This window comes from Hipposideros armiger, unplaced genomic scaffold, assembly GCF_001890085.2.
Source record: "Hipposideros armiger isolate ML-2016 unplaced genomic scaffold, ASM189008v1 scaffold_16, whole genome shotgun sequence".
Taxonomy (NCBI): domain Eukaryota; kingdom Metazoa; phylum Chordata; class Mammalia; order Chiroptera; family Hipposideridae; genus Hipposideros; species Hipposideros armiger.
Window position 1 is genome coordinate 5010299 of NW_017731366.1, and position 23176 is coordinate 5033474.

The following is a 23176-nucleotide window of genomic DNA, read 5'->3' on the forward strand; positions in this document are numbered from 1 at the left end:
CGAACAAAACGGGCAATATATCATTGATTGATCTTTGTTCTTTATATAAATAAATGACCTTTGAAAAACATAGACAAAATACGTCATGACTTTTCCGACAACCCAATAGAATTATCTGAAGGCTTTCCCACTCACATCTCTGACACTTGAGCTCGGAGACTGAAATAGCTGAGAGTTGGAATAGCTGCAGCCCATCTGGCATCTCCACCTCTGTGTGGTCTCCATCACCACAAGTTCAGGGTAATAAGATTTCTTATATGTCAGTTCAGAACCTCATGGGGGGAGAGAGAGAGGGAGAGAGACAGAGAGAGAGAGAGAGAGAGCACTAAGCGCTGTATGGACTTGTATGGACTTTTATAATCTAGCCTTGGAAGTCATACAGGTTTATGTCCTTTCATTTTATTCATGGGATGAGTCACAGGCCTGTCCAGATTCAAGGAGAGGGTTCTAGAAGAGCATGTGGAACTGGAAATGTGGTGCAATGCTTGGAAAATACAATTATCCACAGTAATCTTAAAAAATGAAGGTCAGGGGGTGACTAAGGAACTGTTCTAGATTGAAGGACAATAAAGAGATATGACAATTGAGTGAAATACATGCTCCTGGATTGAAACCTTCTGGTATAAAGGATGTAATTGGGATGGCTGGCAAAACTTGAATCCCCTCTGTAAGTGAAGGGTATATGGGAGTTCTTTGTACTGTTACTGCCACTTTAAGTTTGAAATCACTCCAAAATTTTAAAAAATCAAATGTACCATAAATTCTCACCATTTAAAAATCTTATAATTAATTTTCTCACAAAGCAATAAGTACCATGTAATACAAATAACCACTCATGTTCCATATATGATACATTCATATTTTTTAATGTCATATTTTATTAAAGCAGACCACTGAATGTTATTATCATTATTATATTTTTATTGATTACCCCTCTGTGATCTCTGTCCCCATTGTGGTCTCAAATTTGGGTCACCTTTTCTTAGAGCCAAACTTACATCCTCCTGGTGAGAACTGATTCAGCCAAATCCTGTGCCTTCATTTCTAGGAAAAAGAAGGATATAACTTTTGGTATCTTATCTTTGAAAAGTTTCTAACACGAGTGACCAAAAAACCCTTAATAATAATACTGGTGATGGTAGTGGTGGTGGTAGTAGTAAAAGTTATATAGCATTTTATGTGCCAAGGTACAATTCTAAATTCTTTACGTATATTAACTCATTTTCTCACAGCAGTTCTATGAGATGTGTACTATTATTATCCCCTTGTCACTCTTTTATGATTGAGAAAACTGGAAGAGAAATTAACTAGCATAAGGTTATACAGGCTGTAAACCACAGACTGAGATTCAAAACAGGCCAACTAGCTCTAGCCTTTTTATTGCTTATTAAACATTCAATATATACTTTGCCAAGCAATCTTTGAAACCACAAGTATCAACAGGAACAATTTAAAGCAGAGCAATGGCCCTGTTACCACTGTTTCTTCCATCTGTTTTCAGTGCTATGATTTTTATGGATTTTTGAATTGGTTATCCTTGACAAACTTCATGGCATAAATTCACTGGAGATTACACACACACACACACACACACACACACACACACACACACACACGAGATCTGACAATTAAATTGCAATGACGTTACTAACCTTTTTTGATATCTGAGGGATTATTCATTATGAATTTGTTTCAACTGGACAAACAGTTAACCAAGTTTACTCTTTGGAAGTACTGAAAAGGCTGCATGAAAAAGTTAGACAACCTGAACTTTTTGCCAACAATTCATGGCTCTTGCATCACAACAATGCACCAGCTCACATGGCACTGTCTGTGCGGGAATTTTTAGCCAGTAAACAAATAACTGTATTGGAACACCCTCCCCACTCACCTGATCTGGCCCCCAATGACTTCTTCCTTTACCCGAAGATAAAGGAAATATTGAAAGGAACACATTTTTATGACATTCAGGACATCAAAGGTAATACGACGACAGCACTGATGGCCATTCCAGAAACAGTTCCAAAATTGCTTTGATGGGTGGACCAGGCACTGGCGTCAGTGCATAGCTTCCCAAGGGGAGTACTTCGAAGGTGACTGTAGTGATATTCAGTAGTGAGGTGTGTAGCACCATTTCCCTCTCCTCTCAGCCTCTGGAAACCAACATTCCATTTTATGTTTCTATGAATATAACTATTTTAGACACCTCATGTAAGTGAAATCATACAGTATTTGTCTTTTCGTGACTGACTTATTTCACTTAGCATCTTAGCATAATGTGCTCAAGATTCATCCGTGTTGTTGCATGTGACAGGATTTCCTTCCTTTTTAAGGCTGAATAATGTTCTATTTATATAAATATAAAATAGAATATTATTATATATGTTTATTTTATCATATATATAATATAACACATTTGTTTATCCATTCAGCTATCCATGGACATTTGGGTTATTTCTACCCCTTGGCTATTGTGACTAATGCTGCTATTGGAGTGTTTGGATATTAAAAACAGAAAATATAAGAATGAAAGATGGTAAGTCATAAAATACCTTATAATGGTAGTGAAGAAAATGAAACTCTCCATGTTTTGAAATGTAGTATGCTTTCTGTTCTTGTATAAGTAATGATAAACTTTACATAGAATTTTTCAACTTAGGAATTTAAGCTGTTTTCATATATTAAAAATCACTTATCTTCATATAATGTCTGAGACAGATTAATAAGAGAAAACAAACAAGTTTAATACATACGTATATATGGGAACCCCGCATACATGAGAGTGTCAGAGAGCCCACATGCATGAGAAGGCTCAGAGACAGAAAGGGAAAATGGGTCTATAAGACCTTCTGAGCTAGGGATGAGGTGCCTTAAGGGCTTCAGAAGGCAATTGCAGGGAGAGCACGTGTTCGGCAATTATTAGTTTGCCCTACCACGTAGATAAGTAAAAAGCCAACTCTGGTTTTAATTCTCGTGGGTCAGGCTCCTGATTTAAATTCTTCTAGAGACAGCAGAAGTTTCTCTTGAGCCTGCAGGGTGTCCATTGCCTTTAGCTCAAAATAACCCACATGTCACTGAGGCACATCTTTGTGTGGCTTATTTTGAACCCCTACATAACCAATAGCTTGATGTTTTTAAAGTTCAACATCTTCTTACTAATCAGCTCTACTTTCAGAGCCTCAATTCAACCAAGATAACCACAAATATGAAGTGGGTAGAAGAAAGCAGCCTGGCCGGACGTTACTTAGAGACTGTTATAAAACTAGATGCTTTTCCTAAAAGAAGAGACTTCACAAAGTTTGCCTTTCCAATCCTCCTAATTTACCTAAGATTTATTTCTCTAGTGGTGGTGTTAGTTGCCCAAAGTAAAATTCCTTCTCTGGGAATGACAACCTCTAGGAAAAGATAGGTAACAAGTCAATCACTATTTCAAAAGACTAGTAAAAATGTGAAAGTGCATTGTAAAGATAACCAAGGGAATTTCAAGGTGGGGCAAACATGTATTAAATAGAAAATCACAGGCCCAAAATGGCATCTAGCCTATTGCTCTGTAAGAGAGGAAAAATAATTTTCCCTCTACCCTTGTGGGTTCTTGTCTGAGACATCCCTGTGAAAAAGACAAATTAGCAGGAGAAAAACAAAGTTTAATAACATGTATACCTCCTGTATATATGGGAGAAACCCAGGAAAACTGAGTAACTCATGAAGCTACCATTAGCTGAAGACAAAAGAGGATGTTGGGGATGGAGGGAGTCAGTTATGAGAGGTTACCAAAAAAAGCACAGTAAACAAGGGTAAGTTGTTAGGTAGATTTAAGTCATTGCTTTTTGCACAGATAAGAGTTTCTAGAGATAAGGTCTCCCCCCACTTCCTGGTACAACAAGGGAGATACCTTTACAACTAGAGATTTCCCAGAGGGTAACTTGGTTTTCAGAGCTTCTCCCATGTCTGCTGTTTCTTAAAATTAACCAACCAAAAATAATCATTATGCCAAAGACATATTTTGAGTGACAAATTCTGTTCCCTTACAGCTCCTAGCTACAAACCTGTACAGCATGTCACTGTACTGAATACTGTAGGCAGTTGTAACACAATGGTAAGTATTTGTGTAATGCATTGCACTACCATGTCATGACTCCTAGTGTCACTAAGTAATAGGAATTTTTTAGCTCCATTATAATCTTATGGGACCACTGCCAGTTATGCAGTTCATCATTGACCTAAATGTCATTATGTGATGTGTGACTGTGCTCTTTGAATGTCCATTTTTTCTTTTCTTCCCAGCCCCTTATTTACACATTTGTTACCTCTTTTTTCAACTTTCTCCATCCCTTAGCAAATTAAACACGTGGTCTTTTGCCTGTCCTTCTGTCGGTTACTCTCATAATTCTCTCTGCCCTTTAATTGGCTACAATACATACATGAAAAGAATGTTTGCTTGTGGGTGATTGTGTTTCTTTTCTTTTAACTTGTTTATATAGAATTAAATAATATATATTAAATCACTTTGTAAATGATAAAGCACCATACAAAGTATTATTTTCAGAATATATTCCAGTGCCGAGCACATTGTGTGTATCTAATATATGGTTGTCAAATGATTTAATAAAGCATATATATATATATATATATATATATATATATATATATATATATATATTCTGCCCTTATTTTTTTTTATTGTTAGTTTCAGGTGTACAGAACAATGCAATAGTTACCCTTTTCACCCTGCACACAGAAACAACCCCCCTCCCCCATCTACTGCCCTCCCACCCCCGATATCATGCTTATCTATTACAATTCCATTGACTCCATTCCCACGCTCTACTCCACGTCCCGTGACTATATGTATATATAATTATAGTTGACATACATTATTATTCAACATCAGCTTCAGAAATACAGTGCAGTGGTCAGGCCTCTACACCGACTATGAAGTGGTCTCCCTAAGAAGACATGAGTCCATCTGGCCCCTTAAAAAATATTTACATTATTGATTATATTCCCCACACTGTCTTTTCTATCCTTGAGGCCATATTGTAGTTACCAATTTGTGTTTTTTTTGTTTTTTTTTGTTTTATTTTTGTAGTTACCAATTTGTATTGTCTCATCCTTTCCCCTTCTCCTTCATCCCCACCCCCTCCCAAACTAGCAACCCTCAGTTTTTTCTCTGTGTCTCTAAGACTATTTCTGTTTACATTTCTCATTTATTCAGTATTTTAGAATCCACGTATAAGTGAGATCATATGGTATTTGTCTTTCTCTGACTGATTTATTTTACTCTGCTCTTATTTTTAAAACCACATACATTAGAACTTGATGAGATGGGGACATTTTTACAGCAAAAGAACAGGTATGTTACTCTCTAAAGTATATGGAGTATATTATAGTAAACTAAAACAAAAAACACCTATATCCCAATCAAGTTAAAATTTACAAATTAGGCAGTACAACTAGTTAATAAATATGATATGCTACTTAAAATATTTTGGTGCCATTTTCCCAACCTTTTGCAATCCCATAAAATGACAGAAGAAAATATTTTAATTTTTAAATTAAAAAATATAGCAATATTGGAAAACCAGGTGGGATGTCATAAACAGAGAAAAACGTTGGTAGGCGTGCAAATTGGCACAATCATTTTGGAAAATGTTTTGGCAATTTCTTATACAGTTAAATAGACACACACAAGCTCAGCAATCCTATCCTAGGTCATTGCCCAAGATTAATGAAAACTTGTTTAAACCTGTACACAAGTGTTTATAGTGGCTTTATTCATAATCACCAAAGGCTGGAAATAATCCACATGTCCTTGAACGGGTGAATGGATAAACACATTTGTACACCCATATGATGAAATACTACTCAGCCAAAAAAACCCAAAAACAAACCCAAAACCTAAGGGTTGTAGTAGAGAGGGGAGAATTATCAATACAGGTAGATGACAACATGGATAAATCTAAATGTATTATGCTCACTGAAAGAAGCCAGGCTCAAATAGTGTATGATTTCATTTATATGACATTTTGGAAAAGGCAAAACTACATAGAGAGAAAAACATATCAGTGGTTGCCAGGGGCCAGGGAATGGATGGAGAGGCTGACTTTAAATGAGCACGAAGGAATTTTTTGGAGTGACGAAATTGTTATATCTTAATTGTTGTGGTTATACAACTATTTGTCAAAATGATTTATGTTTGTCAAAACTCATAGAAATGTACACTAAAATTTTACTGTATATAAATTATACCTCAATAAACCTGACTCTCCTCCACCTAAAAAAGCAATTAAAAATTCTGAGGAATATATAGAAGATATAATTTAGATGATAGTGACCTGGAAAACCAGTGAAGAAATCTGCAACCACTTGTAGGTTTAGGAAGGGGCCACTAGATGGTGGTATTAATTCTTGTAACAGAGCTCGGGAACAATCTTGAAGCTCAAAGATCACAGGCCTGGCAGTGGAGCGATTTCTTGGGAAATTTCCTGTAAATCCATACATGTAACTCCAGCTGTCAGTCCTTGAGCTGCACTGGCTTCTGTGTTTTTTGCTAAAGTAGGTCTTCCAGCCTTCCACTGATTCTGGGAGGCCATCAATAACCTTCCAATAAAATTCTGTCTCTCTCTTTTGCTTTTTGCTTTCTGAAACAGACTGAATAGCAGAACTAAAAATGGCTGCTCACCAATTTATTTTTTGTTTGTTTAGTTTTTTCTTATTTTTCATTATAAAGAATTTGAACATGTATAAAAATAAATAGAATGGTATAATAAACTCCCAATATCACCACACATCAATAGTCATTGATAATCTGCCATTCTTTTTTTTTTAAAGATTTTATTGGGGAATTGGGGAAGGGGATCAGACAGGTAGACAAATTGCTGTTTTTTTGTTCTTCAGTCTAGTTGTGGAGGACTTCGCTTCACTGGCCCATGTTGGTATGATCATTGTGCTCTTCCCGGATGAGGCAGACTGGTCACCAGTCATTGGTCGGCCGCTCACAGTGGCTCCCGGCTGCCTGCTCACGCTGGCTGCCAGCCACTCATGTAGCTCACGACAGCCCACTGCAGCCCTCTGCAGCCTATGCTGTAGCTGGCGACTCACAGCAGCCCAGCTCCAGGTCGAGCTGTTGTTCATCATCTTAGCTGTAGAGGGAAAGCGTCACTGGTCCTCAATGTGGGATCCGAACCACAGCCCTGCTGTTCAGAGCTGACACTCCCAAGCAAGCGCTTAACCAGCTGAGCCACTTGGCCAGCCTGATAATCTGCCATTCTTAATCACCCCAACCCCCAGACAAATCGTTTTTTTACAGTCCCTTTTTTTAATGAGATAAAATTTACCTATTTTGAAATGTACAGATTTTTTTTAAATTGACTTATTTTTTTAAAGCAGTTTTAGGTTCACAGCACAACTGAGTAGAAAGTACAGAGATTTCCCATATTGCCCCCCATCTCCACTCATGCATAGCCTCCCTCACTATTAACATCCCCCACAGAGTGGTACATTTGTGACAACTGATGAACCTACATTGACACATCATAATCACCCAAGTTCATAGTTTACAATTGGGATGACTCTTGGTATTGTACATGCTATGAGTTTGGACAAATATATAATGAGATGTAACTGCTATTCTAGTCATTATCGTGTCATACACAGTCATTTTACTCCCCTAAACATGCTCTGTGTTCCACTTATTCATCCCTCCCTCCACTAACCCTTGGAGAAATACACACATTTTAACTGTACAATTCCAAGTTGTTTTTGAGGGATCTAGTTTGGGAGTTTCCAATAACATAGAGCAAAAAGAAAGGGGAAAGTTATGAGAGAAAACTTAAGAGATAAATCTAGTAAACAAACTAAAAGTTTACTATTTCCAGAAGGAGTCAATGAAGAGGAAAGAAAGAAATGAAAAATCAAATATATTATAGAAGAAAATTTCCCTAAATTCAGGAAAGATTTAGAACTTTGTTCAAAAAGTCTTAATAAATGTTGAATAGATTGACAGAAAAACTTACATGCGCATACCTTCATACATCCTGGTGAAAATTTTGAACTCCAAGAACGAAGGAAAATTCCACGAGCTTCCAAATGCATTAATATTAATAACAATAATATGTTACAAGTAATTTTCTTTGTTCTAATTTGTATCTTATTTTTGAGAGCTTCAACCTCAAATAAAAGGAAAAAGAAAAAAATTATATATATATATATCATAAACATGAATATGTTTTTACCATTAAAAATTAAAATTAAAATAACATCACATTTTTGTACTTGTCATATTAATGTAAACTGACAAGCTTAAAATACAAAGGGTTGATGAGGTACAAACAAATGAAAATAATCAAACAGTGTAAGTTGATACAGAACTTTTTGGAGGGCTATTTAGCAATATTATCAGATTTTAAATATACATATTCACCCAGAAAATTTACTTCTAAAATACATATGTATGTATGTGTGTATGTGTATTGGGGTGGGAGGGTATTGGGAAAACAAAACATCAAACTATAAAGAACCTAAATGGTCATATCAGTATCATCAGTATGAGACTGGTTGGTAAATTTTAACAAATCCATACAATGGACTCTGATAGGCCAAGCATGGACCATATGTTCATCCAAATGGTTATTCACGTGTGGGCAATGGAAGATGGGGAATGTACAGGGTGGGGCAATTGAGGGCAAGAAGGGATCATGGCTCCCACCAGGAGGGGTTTGTGTTTGGCAGTTTCACCAGCTTCACCAGAACACATCAATTAGGGAAGACCAGTTTCCCAAAGGAAAGGGAGAAGGATATTTAACAGAAGTGAGTAAGGGGCACTGACTACACAAAGAGAACAGCTGTTCATGACAGTACTGGCTGAAGTTCCCACAGGATCAGTCTTGATTTCATAGTGGTAGCGACGGTTCCACATTTGCTAAGGTACACTGAGGCCCTGGTGGGGGAGCATCTCAGTCTGTCTCACAAGAAGACTACCATGAGGTAGGTCTGAGCAGAGAACAGCCATCTGGGCATGGCTTAACGGTGAAGACTTGTCTCTGTTTCATGTGGTGTCAGCAACGGTAGCTCACTGTGGAGGTGGCGGTTTCACTTACCAGATGGTGGGCACATGGCTGGTGCCATTGACTGGGAACTCAGACAGCACTGAGTCACAGGCCTTTGTTCCTTTCCAGGTAGTCTTTCCTTAGGTACATGGGCCTCAGTTCCAGGAGTGACTGTCTCAAAAGACAGGAAATGGAAACTACCAGTTTCTTAAGACCTGTGCCTGGGAATTAATCCAGCATCATCTCAGCTGTATTGTATTGTTCAGTCATAGCACCTAGATTCAAGGCAAGGGACACTGGCCACACCTCTCAAAGCAAGAAGTGATAAGGAATGTAAAACTGCCACATCAGGTCCAGGGAAAACAACATCAGTTTTTTTATTTCTCCCCTAAAAAGCCTTGAGAGTTTGGATGTGGAGTATACATTATGTACAGGTCTGACAATTGAATTTGTGACCTCATCCTAGAAAAAGTGCTAAGTATGAGGTCTGGCAATTAAGTTCGAGAACTTGCCTTACAGTGCGCTTACATTGGCAGCACTATACAAACAGTTCAGTAAGGTTTCATAACCTTGGTGTATCAGTGCCACAGCTGTTTTTGTGTTGATGTGTGGCAGTGTCTTGATGAATGGCATTCATTATTGTTGAGTGCTTTCATTTGCCATGACAAGAATGTCTGAGCTTGAATTAGAGCAACAAACAAACATTAAATTTCTTATTAAACTTGGCAAGAGTGGAAGTGAAATCAGGGACGTTTGGTGTGTGCAAAAATGGTCCTGAGGGAGCTCTAAAATGAACAAAAACAAAGGAGAGTCAAGATTTGCCAAGACCTTTTGGAGAAGCATGACAATGTTTTGGGCCATGTTATCACTGGTGATAAAACATGGGTGTGCCAATACGACCCTGAAACACAGTGTCAAAGTGCCCAACGGAAGTCTGCCAATTCCCCATGGCCAAAATATTTCCATCAGTTCAAATCAAGAGTCAAAACGATGTTGTTAACCTTTTCTGATATCAGAGGGATTATTCATTATGAATTTGTACCAATTGGACAAACAAGTAACCAAGTTTACTATTTGTAAATGCTGAAAGGGCTGTGTGAAAAAGTTAGATGACCTGAACTTTTTGCCAACAATTCATGGCTCTTGCATCACAACAATGCACCAGCTCACATGGCACTGTCTGTGAGGGAGTTTTTAACCAGTAAACAAATAACTGTACTGGAACACCCTCCCTACTCACCTGATCTGGCCCCCAATGACTTCTTTCTTTACCTGAGGATAAAGGAAATATTGAAAAGAAGACATTTTGATGACATTCAGGACATGAAGGGTAACACGACGACAGCACCAATGCAATTCCAGACAGAGTTCCAAAATCGCTTTGAAGGGTGGACTAGGCTCTGGCATTGGTGCATAGCTTCCCAAGGGGAGTACTTTAAAGGTGACCATAGTGATATTCAGCAATGAGGTACCAGGTGGGATAATGAAGTTTATGACTTATCCTAGAAAAAGTACTACATACCTCAGGTCAGTACTAGACTAGTCAGGGGGATCATTTCTTAAATTATATAAATGTCTAACAACATGCTGTGCACCTCAAATTAATATAAATATAAAATAATATTGAATGTCAGGGCTGGCCGAGTGGCTCAGTTGGTTAAGAGCTCGCTCAAGAGTTTGAGCTCTGGGCCGGCTGAGTGGCTCAGTTGGTTAAGAGCTTGCTCAAGAGTTTGAGCTCTGAGCAACAGTAGTTCGATGCTAGGCCCGAGCTGAACTGCCAACAGGTGGCAGGATGGCTCAGCTTAAAAAAAATAAAAAATAAAAATAATAATAATATTGAATGTCAACTGTAATTGAAAAAATTTAAAAGGGGAGGAAGATGAAGGGGAATATGAGGTTTGAATTTCCAAATATAAAACAAATAAGTCATGGGGATGTAATGTACAGCATAGGGAATATAGTCAATAATATTGTGATAGTGTGGCACAGTGTCAGATGGTTGTTGGACTTAACATGGTGATCACTTCTTTAGGTATATAAATGTTGAATTACTATGGTGTACACCTGAAACTAATATAATATGTATGTTAGCTGTATTTTAATAAGTCTTTTAAAATATGCCTACAAATTCTTTGATATTCCTTGAAGAGTTGGAACTTTATTCTCCTTTCCTTGATTGTAGGCTGGACTTTGTAATTTGCTTCTGATTAGTAGAATATGGAAGAAATGACAGTATGTGACTTTTGAGACTGTATCGTAAAAGCATCGTTACTTTATCCTTGCTTTTTCTCTTAGATCACTTGCTATGGGGGAAGGCAGCTGCCATATCAGAAAGACACTTAAGCAGCTCTACAGAGAGACTCACATAGGAAGGAACTGAGGCCTTCTGCCAACAGCCATGTGAGTGTGCTATCTTGGAAGTGGATCTTCCAGTTCCAGTCAAGCGTTCAGATTACTTGAAACTCCAGCTGACATCTTCACCGTAACCTCATGAAAGAATACTGGACTGGAACATCCAGCTGAGCCATTTCTGAATTCCTAACCAATAGCAACTGAGATAAAATGTTTGTTGTTAAGGTGCTAAGTTTTGGAGTAATATGTAACCCAGCAATAGATAATGAATATACCCAGGAAGGTTTAAGATTTTTTTTAAAAAGGCACATCTATAAATTAAGGAAAAAACCTTACAAGCACCAGACAGAAAAAAATAAGCTACTTACAAAAGAAACAAAAATCAGGTGAATATGTCTTTCCTATCAGAATATTAGAAGCTAAACGTCAACAACAATAATTTTTGGACAAGCAACTATTCAGTTTACCTATACGTCCACTTTTCAAAAATAATGGAAGAAATTCTCTAACGATATAAATATGGAATAGAATTTGATCATGACCATAGCAAAATCTTAGGGGTACGACAAAGAGCAACAAAAAAGCTACTTTGCAATACATAAGTTAAATCTAAATGGATAGAGATGCTAGGAATGAGAATTTGTCATTTATGTTGTAAAATTAGTCTTGAAATGATTTCCACTTACATACTTACATAGCTTAGTATTAAAGTTTCAACAAGTATTTGCATATAACTTACAATGCATATGTACTTAAAAAAAAAATTCAGCAAGCTCATAGACCTTTGATGTCCACAAATGGAACTTCCCCTAAGAACTACCATTCCCTAAGAGCTGCAAAAACTTTTCTGAGACATTGCATAAAATTACGTTTCTGGAATGTAGTGTCTGTATAGTTTGGTTTCCTATCGAAACACTAGGTTACACTTAGTAAGTGTATAACTTTTTGTATTCAAATTTTAATGTTCATCTTCAACTTTTTTTTCTCAATAATTTTGAGATGGAGAACAGTTATTTCAACATTCAAATTTGGGAAAGGCCAGCAAGAACACAATTTATCTCTTAAGTGATGTCAGGATTAGTATGTTTAACTTTTAAGTATAGGTTTTTTGTTTTCAGTATGTAGTTTTCCAATATATAATATATAAAACTTTTTATAGGTAATGTATTTTTTATGTGTGTATTATGTGCCAGAAGTTGGCACCAACTCCTGGGAACCCTAGGAATGAGCGATGTCTACAATGTCTCATCCTCAACAGCCCTGCTCAGTTCCTATAGACTCATGCCTACTCATTTATGGAGTCAACCCATGTCATATTTAGTCTTCTTTTCCTGCTGCCTTCTATTTTCCCCACCATTATTATCTTTTCTAGAATGAATGAAACGGACTCTGCCTTCTCATGATGTGCCTTAAGTAGGACAGCTTCAGTTTTGTCATTTTTGATTCCAGCCATGTTTCAGGCTTAATTTGCTCTGAGGCCCACTTTTTCATCTTTCACTTGGTCCAGGTAGCCAGCCATAAACCTCTCCTCCAACACCATATTTCAAATGAATCAATTTATATTACAAATAATGCTATTCGTTCCCTAAGGTTATTTTCTCTTATCATTTCAATAATGAATACACATTAAGTTGACATGAAATAAAATGTCATTATTTGGATCTTACAAGAACTTTTACAGTAGCTCAAAAATAGAGATATGTGACAAGTTTTATAATTCCAACCCATCCAAAATAGTGGATGGGGTCACCTAGACCCCAGTTCCTCTACATGTCTTTCCACCACACTGGAAAAATGGACTGCAGAGAAACCTAACACCTCTGATCCGTTTCATTCATTCTATAAATGGATACTGTAAGGCATCCTGTTCACCATTTAAGCAGGCCTTTTTTGTACCCTTTTTAGCGCACAAAGCACCCGTGCCTGCGGATAAGAAATTCTGTAAACTTCAATCCTTCTCTTCCCGGTTTCTGCCCGGCCCACGAAAGCGGCGGCATCACACAATAAGCCGGGGTTTGGCATTGCCTTTCTCCGTCCTAAAGACGAGCCTCGCTGGGCCTCCGCAGCTTCACAGGCACGGTATTTGCACCGCCTACTGGCGCAGGCCTGGCTCCGCCCGCCCTCACGTGGCCCCACCGGCCCAATGGCATAAGCCCACGCTCTCCAGACTGCCGCATGCGCTCACAGAGCCGGAGCTCTCGCGGCGCCCCGGCCCGCCCGCTCTGTGCGCTCGCGTTAACCCTCCTACGAGGTCCGGGTCGCGAGAGTTGCGGGTTCCTACTCAAGAGTTGTTTCTCAGGTCGGCCACGGGAGTGTGTCCTGCTTGCCTTGCTCTAGGGACAGGACTCATTTGAGACAAGGACCACTTCCTGAAGCGCGACGCAGGAAGTTATCTGCTATATAGCTGGAGTCCTGTGGAGAAAGTGCTGTCTGCTGCACGGGTGGCGGCGGGAGCTGGAGGTCGGTCTGGAGACCGGCCGTACGGTTTGGCCACAGTTAAGCGCCAGTTTCCATAGCAGCACCACGGCCCCCTTCTCCAGCCCCGAGCCCGGCGCGGCTGCCCGGGGGGCTCCTTTAGGCTCCTTGACGCTGCTCCAAGAGGCAACTACCTGGGCATCGCCTGGGCCTCCAGCCAGGGGACTGGCTCCCGGCTTCAGCTTTCCGGGCCGCAGTAAGAAGTGCTCTGGTCACCCCGCGCCCTGCCCACCTTCTCGAACCATCGAGACCCTGGTCCAGAGCGACAGCCCTGGACCTGGGACTAGACGGATCCAAAACACTCAGCCTCGACCCCCCTCAGACGGGGCTGTGCAGCGTCTCTGATATGTCACCCACCGTCTCCCACAAGGACAACAGTCGGCAACGACGGCCAGGGACTTACAGTCACTCTCTGGATATGAAGAGTGGCCTTCTGCCGCCGGGCGACTGGGATGACAGCCATCTGAACTTGGTGGGCGGAGAAGGGGACAGAGAAGCTCTTCTGCTGGATACTGGTGATCTCTCAAAACTCCCACGGAGCTGCCGGGCCGAATTAAGCAGCATTTTGCTGTTGCTTTTTCTTTATGTGCTTCAGGGCATTCCACTGGGCCTGGCAGGAAGCATCCCACTCATTTTGCAGAGCAAAAATGTTAGCTATACAGATCAAGCTTTTTTCAGTTTTGTCTTTTGGCCCTTCAGTCTCAAATTGCTCTGGGCCCCACTGGTAGATGCGGTTTACTTTAGGAACTTCGGTCGTCGCAAATCTTGGCTTGTCCCTACACAGTATATACTGGGACTCTTCATGATGTATTTATCCACTCAGGTGGACCATATGCTCGGGAACACTGATGGCAGAACCCCCGATGTGGTTGCTCTCACTGTGACATTCTTTTTGTTTGAATTTCTGGCCGCCACTCAGGACATCGCTGTGGATGGCTGGGCGTTAACTATGTTATCCCGAGAAAACGTGGGTTATGCTTCTACTTGCAATTCAGTGGGCCAAACAGCGGGCTACTTTTTGGGCAATGTTTTGTTTTTGGCCCTTGAATCTGCCGACTTTTGTAACAAATATTTGCGGTTTGAGCCTCAACCCAGGGGAATCGTTACTCTTGCAGGTAGTGTATTTAAACTATTAACTACACTGTTAGGTTTATTTTACATTTATGAATTCTTTTGACAGTGTGTGATGTTGAAGGAAAGCGTATTATTTAATTTAGTGGAAATCATTCTATGGGAGATGACCCAAGGTAAGTTTTCTGTTCCACTAAAATGTGCTTCAGCCAGAAGGACTACATTGGAGTAATCATAATTCATCAGTACTTTGCAGTGAGCTGGGAGAGGCAGCCCATCCAATAGCATTGTTGTAGAATGGCAGACAAAATTCAGTCTAGGGGTCTGTTGGTACTTAACCTAATACATAGATGCACATTTTTAAAAAGTCTGGCTAGTGAAGACAGGAGAAACCTGTGGTTCACATTTTCCTTTTTTCTTTCCTGGGATTGAGATTTCTAGCTCCATGCTTTCTCATCCATTTCTAGCCTTTACTCTTATACAAAGAGTCCTCATTTAACCCTTTTGTAAAAGGAATAGGGTTAATTCATTCACACAGTAAGTCAGCTACGTGACAGAGTGCTAAGGGCCGGCTATAATGCAGAGTCCAGCCCACAAGGAATGGAAGAGATGCACATTTTCGGGAGCTCAGGGTTGCTGGGTTTAACTGCTTGTAGGAATCAGGCTTTGCATTGCAAATATTTGACTTTGTTGAATTATAAGATTCTATGAAATAGATAAGTGGAATTTCAGAATGCACAATACCAGTGAAAATGCACTAAAAAAGCAAAATATAGCACAGTGCCTATGATGTTCCAAGTGCCTGAAGCAGTAGATTGTGGGGACTGAATTTGGGAAATGGTGCTGAAAGAAAGGTTGTGACCAAATTAGTAAGATTTCCTTTAATTGTTGTGAGAAAGAGTTTGAAGTTTATCCAGTAAGAAATTGGGCGTACGTTCTACAAAATTTCCACTTTTTCTGCTTAAGTAAATACATGCCCCTGAGGGTTTTCTAAGGGTTTTTTTTTTTTTTTTAACTTTCCTAACAATTAGGAAATAGTAAAATTACCAACATCAGGAATATAACAGCATTCTTCATTCTGGTAGTAATGATGAATTTAAACATCATTACTAAACTTTTCTCTCATCTTCCCACTACTAGATTGGGGATTCCCATCAGGGTAAATGTCAGGGATAGGTGTGTGGTGAGGGAAGTGTAAGAGTGATATAATATTTGGGTAGTTGCCAGGAGGGAGGGATTCACAACTGAATTACTCACCTGAAATCCTAGACAACCCCTGTCCACCCCGACACCCTGTAAGGAACCCTTTTTACCTCCTCAAACCACTAGTGAGCCACTACTGATGAAATGATAATAGTACTTTTCATTAGTTGGTCTGAGGCCAAAATGGTTGAGAGATCATTGCTTTGCATTAGACAGATTTGTCTCTGAATGTTCTGGGTTCTCACTCCTACTCTATGGATAAATCTCTGCCTGTAAATAATTTGTGAATGCATCAAATTAGCACCTTGTTGCTTTTTATGTGTCTTGCTTTTTACTGTGTACTGGGACTGTACATATCACCAAGGACTAATTGATGCGTTACTTAACATAGGAAAGCCTCAGTAGAGAAATCAAGATTTAAGAGGCTGTGGAAACTAAATTACTAATAAGGTAAATTAGAACTTTCTCAAGTGTGATATAAGATTGATTGATAAAGCACCATTCCAGAGAATGGCATTCAGGAGCCATTATAATTATATCTTCTTTTAGCCCCAACTGTTCCCCAATGGGAGGAAGATCAAAATTGTGCCGTGGGAGTTTTATTTACACTGATTTGTTCTTTTGAATAACTGTTTGTTCTGTGGAATTTTAACTTTGTTCTCCAGGAATTTGTAAAAATAGCTTACTTTTTATATCTGTAGTCAACTGCTGTTTTTGTTAGGGGTTTTAGTTAAGAGTTGAAGAGTTCCTGCATTTTCATTTGCCTCTTTATGACTGCACATATCACTTTTATAGCCTTGTACTTTTGGGAACTTGGCATAACTAAGAAAAACCAGTGGTTTTGAAGAATTTAAAGAGCACAGAAATAATCATGAAGGTGATAAAATTGCTTAGGTAATAAAAGAAGGCAAAACATTGAGGCAGATGCTTAGAAAATTTAAAGTAGGCATAATTATTTTGTAAACCTCTAAAATATGTTCTGTGATTAACACTTTGAGTGTCACAGATACATGAAGAAGGGAAATATTGAGAAAGAACAGGTTTTGCTATCTAGAAAGCAGTAATCTAAATAGTGTACATAGGACAGTAAGGATAAGATGAGAATAGAATCTCAGAAACAAAACCTTGATTATGCTGAGCCTGACCTTTTGGTATCTTCAGGGATCCAGGACAGCACTGAACTCTGAAGTGGGCCTTTTCTGTCCTTGCCACAATTGGTTTTCAAGGATCTTTAGTAGCAAAAAGAGATGACTTTTCAAGTTGCGAGAACTGATTAAAATAACCCAGAAGCACATCGAGATGAGAACATAAAGGTTTATGACTTGGAAAAATCATATATTTCAATTCCTTCATTCTTGTAGATGAAGAAACTGCAGCCAAGTGTCTAGTTAGAGGTAGCGATATATCTACAGCTTAGGTTTCCTGACTCCTTAAATATAATAAATATATAATATAACATAATAAAATATAATATGTGCTAATCGGGCTTTTCTACCAGAGAAAAGTAGCACTCTGACTGCTGGTGTCTATAAAACATCAGCCCAATCCTGGGACATCTGATGCTCAGAAGTGACAGATTAAAGGTTTTTTTTGTTTTTTTTAAAGATTTTTATTGGGGAATTAGGGGGATGGGAACAGCGCTGAGGAATTGGGGGAAGGGGAACAGACAAGTTGCTTTCCTTTTGTTCTTCAGTCTAGTTGTGGAGGACGTTGCTTCACTGGCCCAAGTTGGCACCATCGTTGCGCTCTTCCCGGGCGAGGCAGATCAGTTGCCGGCTTCTGGACGGCCTCTCACTGCGGCTGCTGGCCGCTCACGCTGGCTGCTGGCTACACACGGTAGCCCATGGCAACCCACTGCAGAAGGGGGGCCGTCGCCGGTGACTCACAGCAGCCCAGCTCCAGGTTGAGCTGTTGTTCAGCATCTTAGCTGTGGAGGGCAGTGTCACTGGCCCTCATATGTGGGATCCGAACCGGGGCCCTCTGGCGTCCCAAGCCAGTTCTTAACCATCAAGCCACTTGGCCGGCCCTTGTTTTGTTTTTAAGTGACACATTATTCATTCACTCAGCATTGAGTGCCCCTTTGTTGCCAACCATGTGATAGTGTTATCATTTGATGAATAAGACCTGGGAATTATCTGATCCCAAGGAATTTATAATGGAAATTTATAAACCAAAATGGTAGAGGGGATAAATGGATAATGAGTCAAGTGAGTTGGTGCAAGACTGTAGACATTGGAGGGGACAGTGATAACCTGAAAAACCCAGGTTCATCTAAAGGCAGGGAACTTCAACTCCAATAAATTGTTGTCTGAGGCAGTAGTTTCCCTGTATTGCTAGATAGGATGAGTATTCAAGAGAAGCTGGAAATTTCTTTCTTTCTTTTGTTTTTTCCTAATTTTAGAAACACTAATTAGACTTATAAAATATGTCTTTCAGCCAGGTCCAGCCTGTGAACTGGTAGTTGACGCCCTCTCCTCTAGAAGCAGTGGTAACAATCATGAATGGAAGAATTGGGATATGGAACAGGAAATTGTGGGTTTGGGGGCAGGAAGCAAGATAGTCTGATACTGGAGAAGAGAACTAAACATATTAGAGTTTATGAATCAGTTTGTTATAGATAGGCAGACACATAGGAGTCAATCCGAAAAAGGAAATGTTGCTTTGCCAAAACTGATGCTCTACATATGAAGCTAAGTACACTGGTGATGATAATAATAAAAACAGTATGCATTTCTAAGACATTCATGCTTTGAACTAGGAAGAGAGTGGGAACAATTCTTACTACTTAGCAACACATTTCTTTGCCTTGCTTTCTAAAACAGTGCTCATAATGTATTTTATGTGACTAGAAATGCTGTTTAGAATTTGGGTAGATCTAACTGACCCATTTGTAAATCAACCGGTTATTCTTATATAGGCTATAATGCATTCTTTAGCATCTGTTATCTAGGCTTAAAATATTCTCTTACCTTCTTAAATAAATAAAACTATAGAGATGGAGAACAGAGGCGTTGCTAGGGCCTGTGGGTGGGTGAGGGAGGAGAAGGTAACTGGTATAAATGGATAGCCGCAGGGAGTTTGGGGAGGGATGGAATGCTTCTGAATCTTGATTGTGTGGCGGTGGTTTGAAATTTATACATGTGTTAGAATTCATAGAACTGTACACTAAAAATATTAATTTTACTGTATAATAATTTTAAAAGTAAGATTTATAAAAATAAACTAATCCATTACTTAAAAGCTAATCTCTGGGTAAACATAATATAGCTCCCTTTTTGCCTTGAATGGAGCAAGGTCATAAACCTGGTGGATCTTACATCTCAGTGTAAGACAAATGGAGCAAATTTTAACTTACTTTCAAATGTTGGTGCCCTAGTATTAAAGTGAGATAGGTGGAGGAATACTGGGGCTAGTAGATTCAAGAGGGATTGGATATTGGGTATTAAAAGCTGGAGCCCACACACCAGAAGGAAGGTCTTAAAGCCATTTTTTATTTTTAAACAAAGCAAAGCAGAAATGGTGCTATGTGCTTTCTTTGTCCAGTAAAGAACTGTGGAATTGCTTTTGTGTGGAAAAGTCAATTTACAAAATATACTGTGAACCAAAAAATGATTTAACTTTATTTGGCATGTATCTTCTCAATTTCACTTCTATTTTCAATTTTATTGAAATTTACTTAGAGGCTAATTGAATTAGCCTTTACTATGTAAATTTATCAATAAAAGAATCATATAGCCTTACTAATTACAAGCAGTCTCCTGCTTTCATTTATAGTGTTCCAGAAAAATATAATTTAATTTGAGAAAGCAAAATACACTTACCTAATAAAAGGAGATGTTGTTTCTGGAAAATTAAAATTGAAAACTATAAAACCCTTGATTTCCCCTTTTCTTCTAGACACAATTTTGGACAAATCTGGCATTTTATATATGTTCTTGAATTTCATTTTTTTATTATTGCATATTTTTAAATTTGGGGTGTATATTTTACATTGTATACCATATATTAGTATAGGAGGTCACAAATACATAAATTATACATGAGTGTGCATACTGAAATATTTTTAAGAATGGGATACATATTCAAAAAACAAGATGTTAGTTACCTTCCACCATCTCTATTCCTTTGTTTGGTGTCACCTAAGATTCTTTTTTTTCTTTTTTTTTTTAAAATTTTCTCCTTTCCTCTCACTTTTGAACATACTCTCTGGCTGAAGTCCGGTGGCCATCAATTAAAGCTACAGAACAGGTGATTTTAACATAATGTAGATTTTTCTTTTTTGATTCTTTAGATTATATTTCAGACATACATACCATATTCCTAGCACAGTGTTAGAACTTTCGCATTCTTAAATTTCCCATTCATTTAAAAAAACTTTTTATTTTAAAATACTTGTAGATTCACAGAAGATTGCAAAGAAATATTTAGTGAAGCCCTATGCATCCTTCCCCCAGCCTCCTCTCTTATTAACAGGTAATTACAGTACAACATCAAAAGCAAAAAAATTCACATTGGTACAATCCATAGAGTTTATTCGGATTTTACCAATTATGCATGGACTCATTTGTGTGTGTGCATGTGTGTAGCTATATGCAGTTTTATCACATGTGTAGCCTTGCATAACTACCATCACCACAATCAAAATACTCATCTGTACCATCACCACAAGACTCCTTTGTGTTGCCTCTTTATAGCTATCTATACCCATTTCTTCCTCTCATCCTTAAACCCTGGCAGCCACTAATCTGTTTTCCATCTTTACAATTATGTTAGTTCAGAAATGTTATCTAAATGAAACCATGTAGTATGTATCCTTTGGAGATTGGCCCTTTTCACTCAGCATAGTTTCTTTGAGGTTCATCCAAGTTGCTGCATGTAGCAATGATTTGTTACTTTTTATCGCTGGGAAGTATTCCATTTGTTAGACATACCACAGTTTATTTCACCAGTCGTTTGTTGAAGATATGGGTAGTTTCCAGTTTGGGGCAATTGTTATGTGAAAATAAGTCTTCATTTCTCTGAGATAAATGCCCAAGGATGCAGATGCTGGTTATGGTAAGTCCATTTTTAGTTTTGAAAGGAATTGCCAAAATTTTTTCCAGAGTGGCTGTACCATTTTATCTCCCTACCAGCAACACATGGGTAATCCAGTTTCTCTGTATCTTTTCCAGCGTTTCATGATATCATTGTTTTTCATTTTAGCTATTCTGATGTACCCTGCATCTTCATGAGATAACTTGGAATGTTTATTGTAAAATGTTTTATAAAAGTCTGAATTCACCTTGCAAAAAGTGATTTTGGGATGTCAGGATATAGGCTGTACAAAAGCTGAATGCAAGAACCCCTCTCACATAGCCTCAGAGTAGAGATATATATGTGTTTAATTAAAATAGATTTTGTGCTTGGACAGAACACATTTAAACACAATAAAAAGAGTGACTCACTTCTGTCCATTCAGTGATATAGACCCAGAGTTAGCATGAGATGGGATCCCTGAATTTATTGGCCTCTGCCTTAGTCTTGCATCCTGGGCTGTGTCTGAGCCCAGTGTTTGGGGACAACATGGCCCTTAGTAGCAGGCCAGCTGCTTAATCTGGTGCTTGACTGAAGAAACAATTTCTTCTACCCTGGAGGAAAACCTGACATTGTTGAAGTTAATGAAAAGGTATGTGAACTCAAACATGGCATCTTCCTGAGGTTAGGAAAACGAAGGCATTCGGAAGATTTCAAAATTAGGTTTATATTTACTTGATTTTTACATTACATGCTATCTTTTAAGAACCTAATTCCCAAGTACGATATATTGTATAAACAAAACAGCATTTTCTGAGCGTGCTCTTCAATAGCATGGATACTTTGAGCAAATACTTAAGAGAGAGATTTGTGGAGTAAACAAAAGGCCTGTTTCTGCTAAAACTCAGCTGGTGACCCAAGCCGGACATAATATTTCTGTTTCAGTTTCCTCCATTGTGAAAGTGAGTGCTTTGGACTCAGTGAAGAGTGTCTCAGGTCCCTTCATTTTCTTAACTTGTGGAGTAGAGAGCTGTGCCACAAGCAAGAAAGTGAAAGGAAGGCCTTCTGACAGTTTTTCAGAACAGAAATTGAATGTTTGTTTTTCTGCCACTGACTCCTGAAGGACTAAAGTTAATTTCCACAGTGTGAGAGTTAGAGGGAAAGAGAATCTGTTCTGAGCCAAGATGTTTGTATCAGACAATACTTCTTACTTTTTCTGTCTCTTCTGATGGTGGAAGAGAATAAATTTACACCACAAAAGGACCCTGGGGGCCTATTTCAAAGCCTTGAAAGCTTGACATTTTTCTTAAGTCTGTTTTATCTTAAAAATTCTTGAAAATTTTGTCTTCTCCATGACTTTTTTTTTTTTCATTAAAATGTTTCCCTTAAATTGTTGAGTAAAATGAGCTCTAGAAAGAGGTACCGTGTTAATTTTTCCTATGGGTTTGCACACTTTTTGACTTACCACCTTACAGAGAGAAAGAAGTGGGGAGGGAGAATGTAAGACGCCAGTTTGTAGAAGTATATTCTGATATCTGTGTTCCAGACTTCATGGTTGGTGCTAAAATAAGTATCTTCCTTCTCAGGTGTATGTGGTTGATAAAAAAGAGAGCCTACTTGCTTTCAGTGTATCTGATCATCTTGGTAGTACAGTGGAAAACATTCTTGCTTTAAAATCAGATCTGAGTTTGAATCCCACCTGTGGCACTTTCTGGTTTGTTTCATTTTATATAAAGTAGGAATAATAATGCTTGACTTGAAGAATAACTGAGATTTATTGCACTCTATTATTTTTGCTTTGCATAACAGGCACCTGGGTGCTAGTTATCATATCCTTAGTTACTGGCAAATTGTTACATGCTCTTAATTTTTGCATTCACAGGAGCACTATTTAAGATCTATTAGCCACTTCAGAGTATTTAGTATGTATTATAGGTCTTTGCTCAAAAATCACGTTTATGAAACTTGAACTTTAGCTTTGACATGTTGATCATATACATCATAATGCTTTTGTA

The 23176-nt window shown here is 38.5% G+C and overlaps 1 protein-coding gene and 1 long non-coding RNA gene across 3 annotated transcripts in view; one reads left to right on the top strand and one right to left on the bottom strand.

Moving 5' to 3' along the window:
- Positions 1 to 7102: 7102 nt before the first annotated feature.
- LOC109373508 (uncharacterized) lies at positions 7103 to 9777 on the bottom strand. Of its 2 annotated transcripts, none has more exons than XR_002122238.1 (3): positions 9099 to 9777; positions 8016 to 8169; positions 7103 to 7142 (listed from the first exon to the last, which is right to left on the bottom strand). It is a non-coding gene; the product is annotated as an uncharacterized LOC109373508 (long non-coding RNA). The 2 variants fall into 2 exon arrangements; XR_002122240.1 differs by having other exon boundaries at positions 7104 to 7142; positions 8026 to 8169.
- Positions 9778 to 13612: 3835 nt separating this feature from the next.
- The window catches only part of SLC33A1 (solute carrier family 33 member 1), a 22620-nt gene continuing 13056 nt past the window's right edge, over positions 13613 to 23176 (top strand). Inside the window, exon 1 of the mRNA XM_019626682.1 lies at positions 13613 to 14994. Within this exon, the coding sequence (XP_019482227.1) occupies positions 14221 to 14994 (774 nt within the window). The 5' untranslated portion in view covers positions 13613 to 14220. The remainder of the gene's footprint in view (positions 14995 to 23176) is intronic.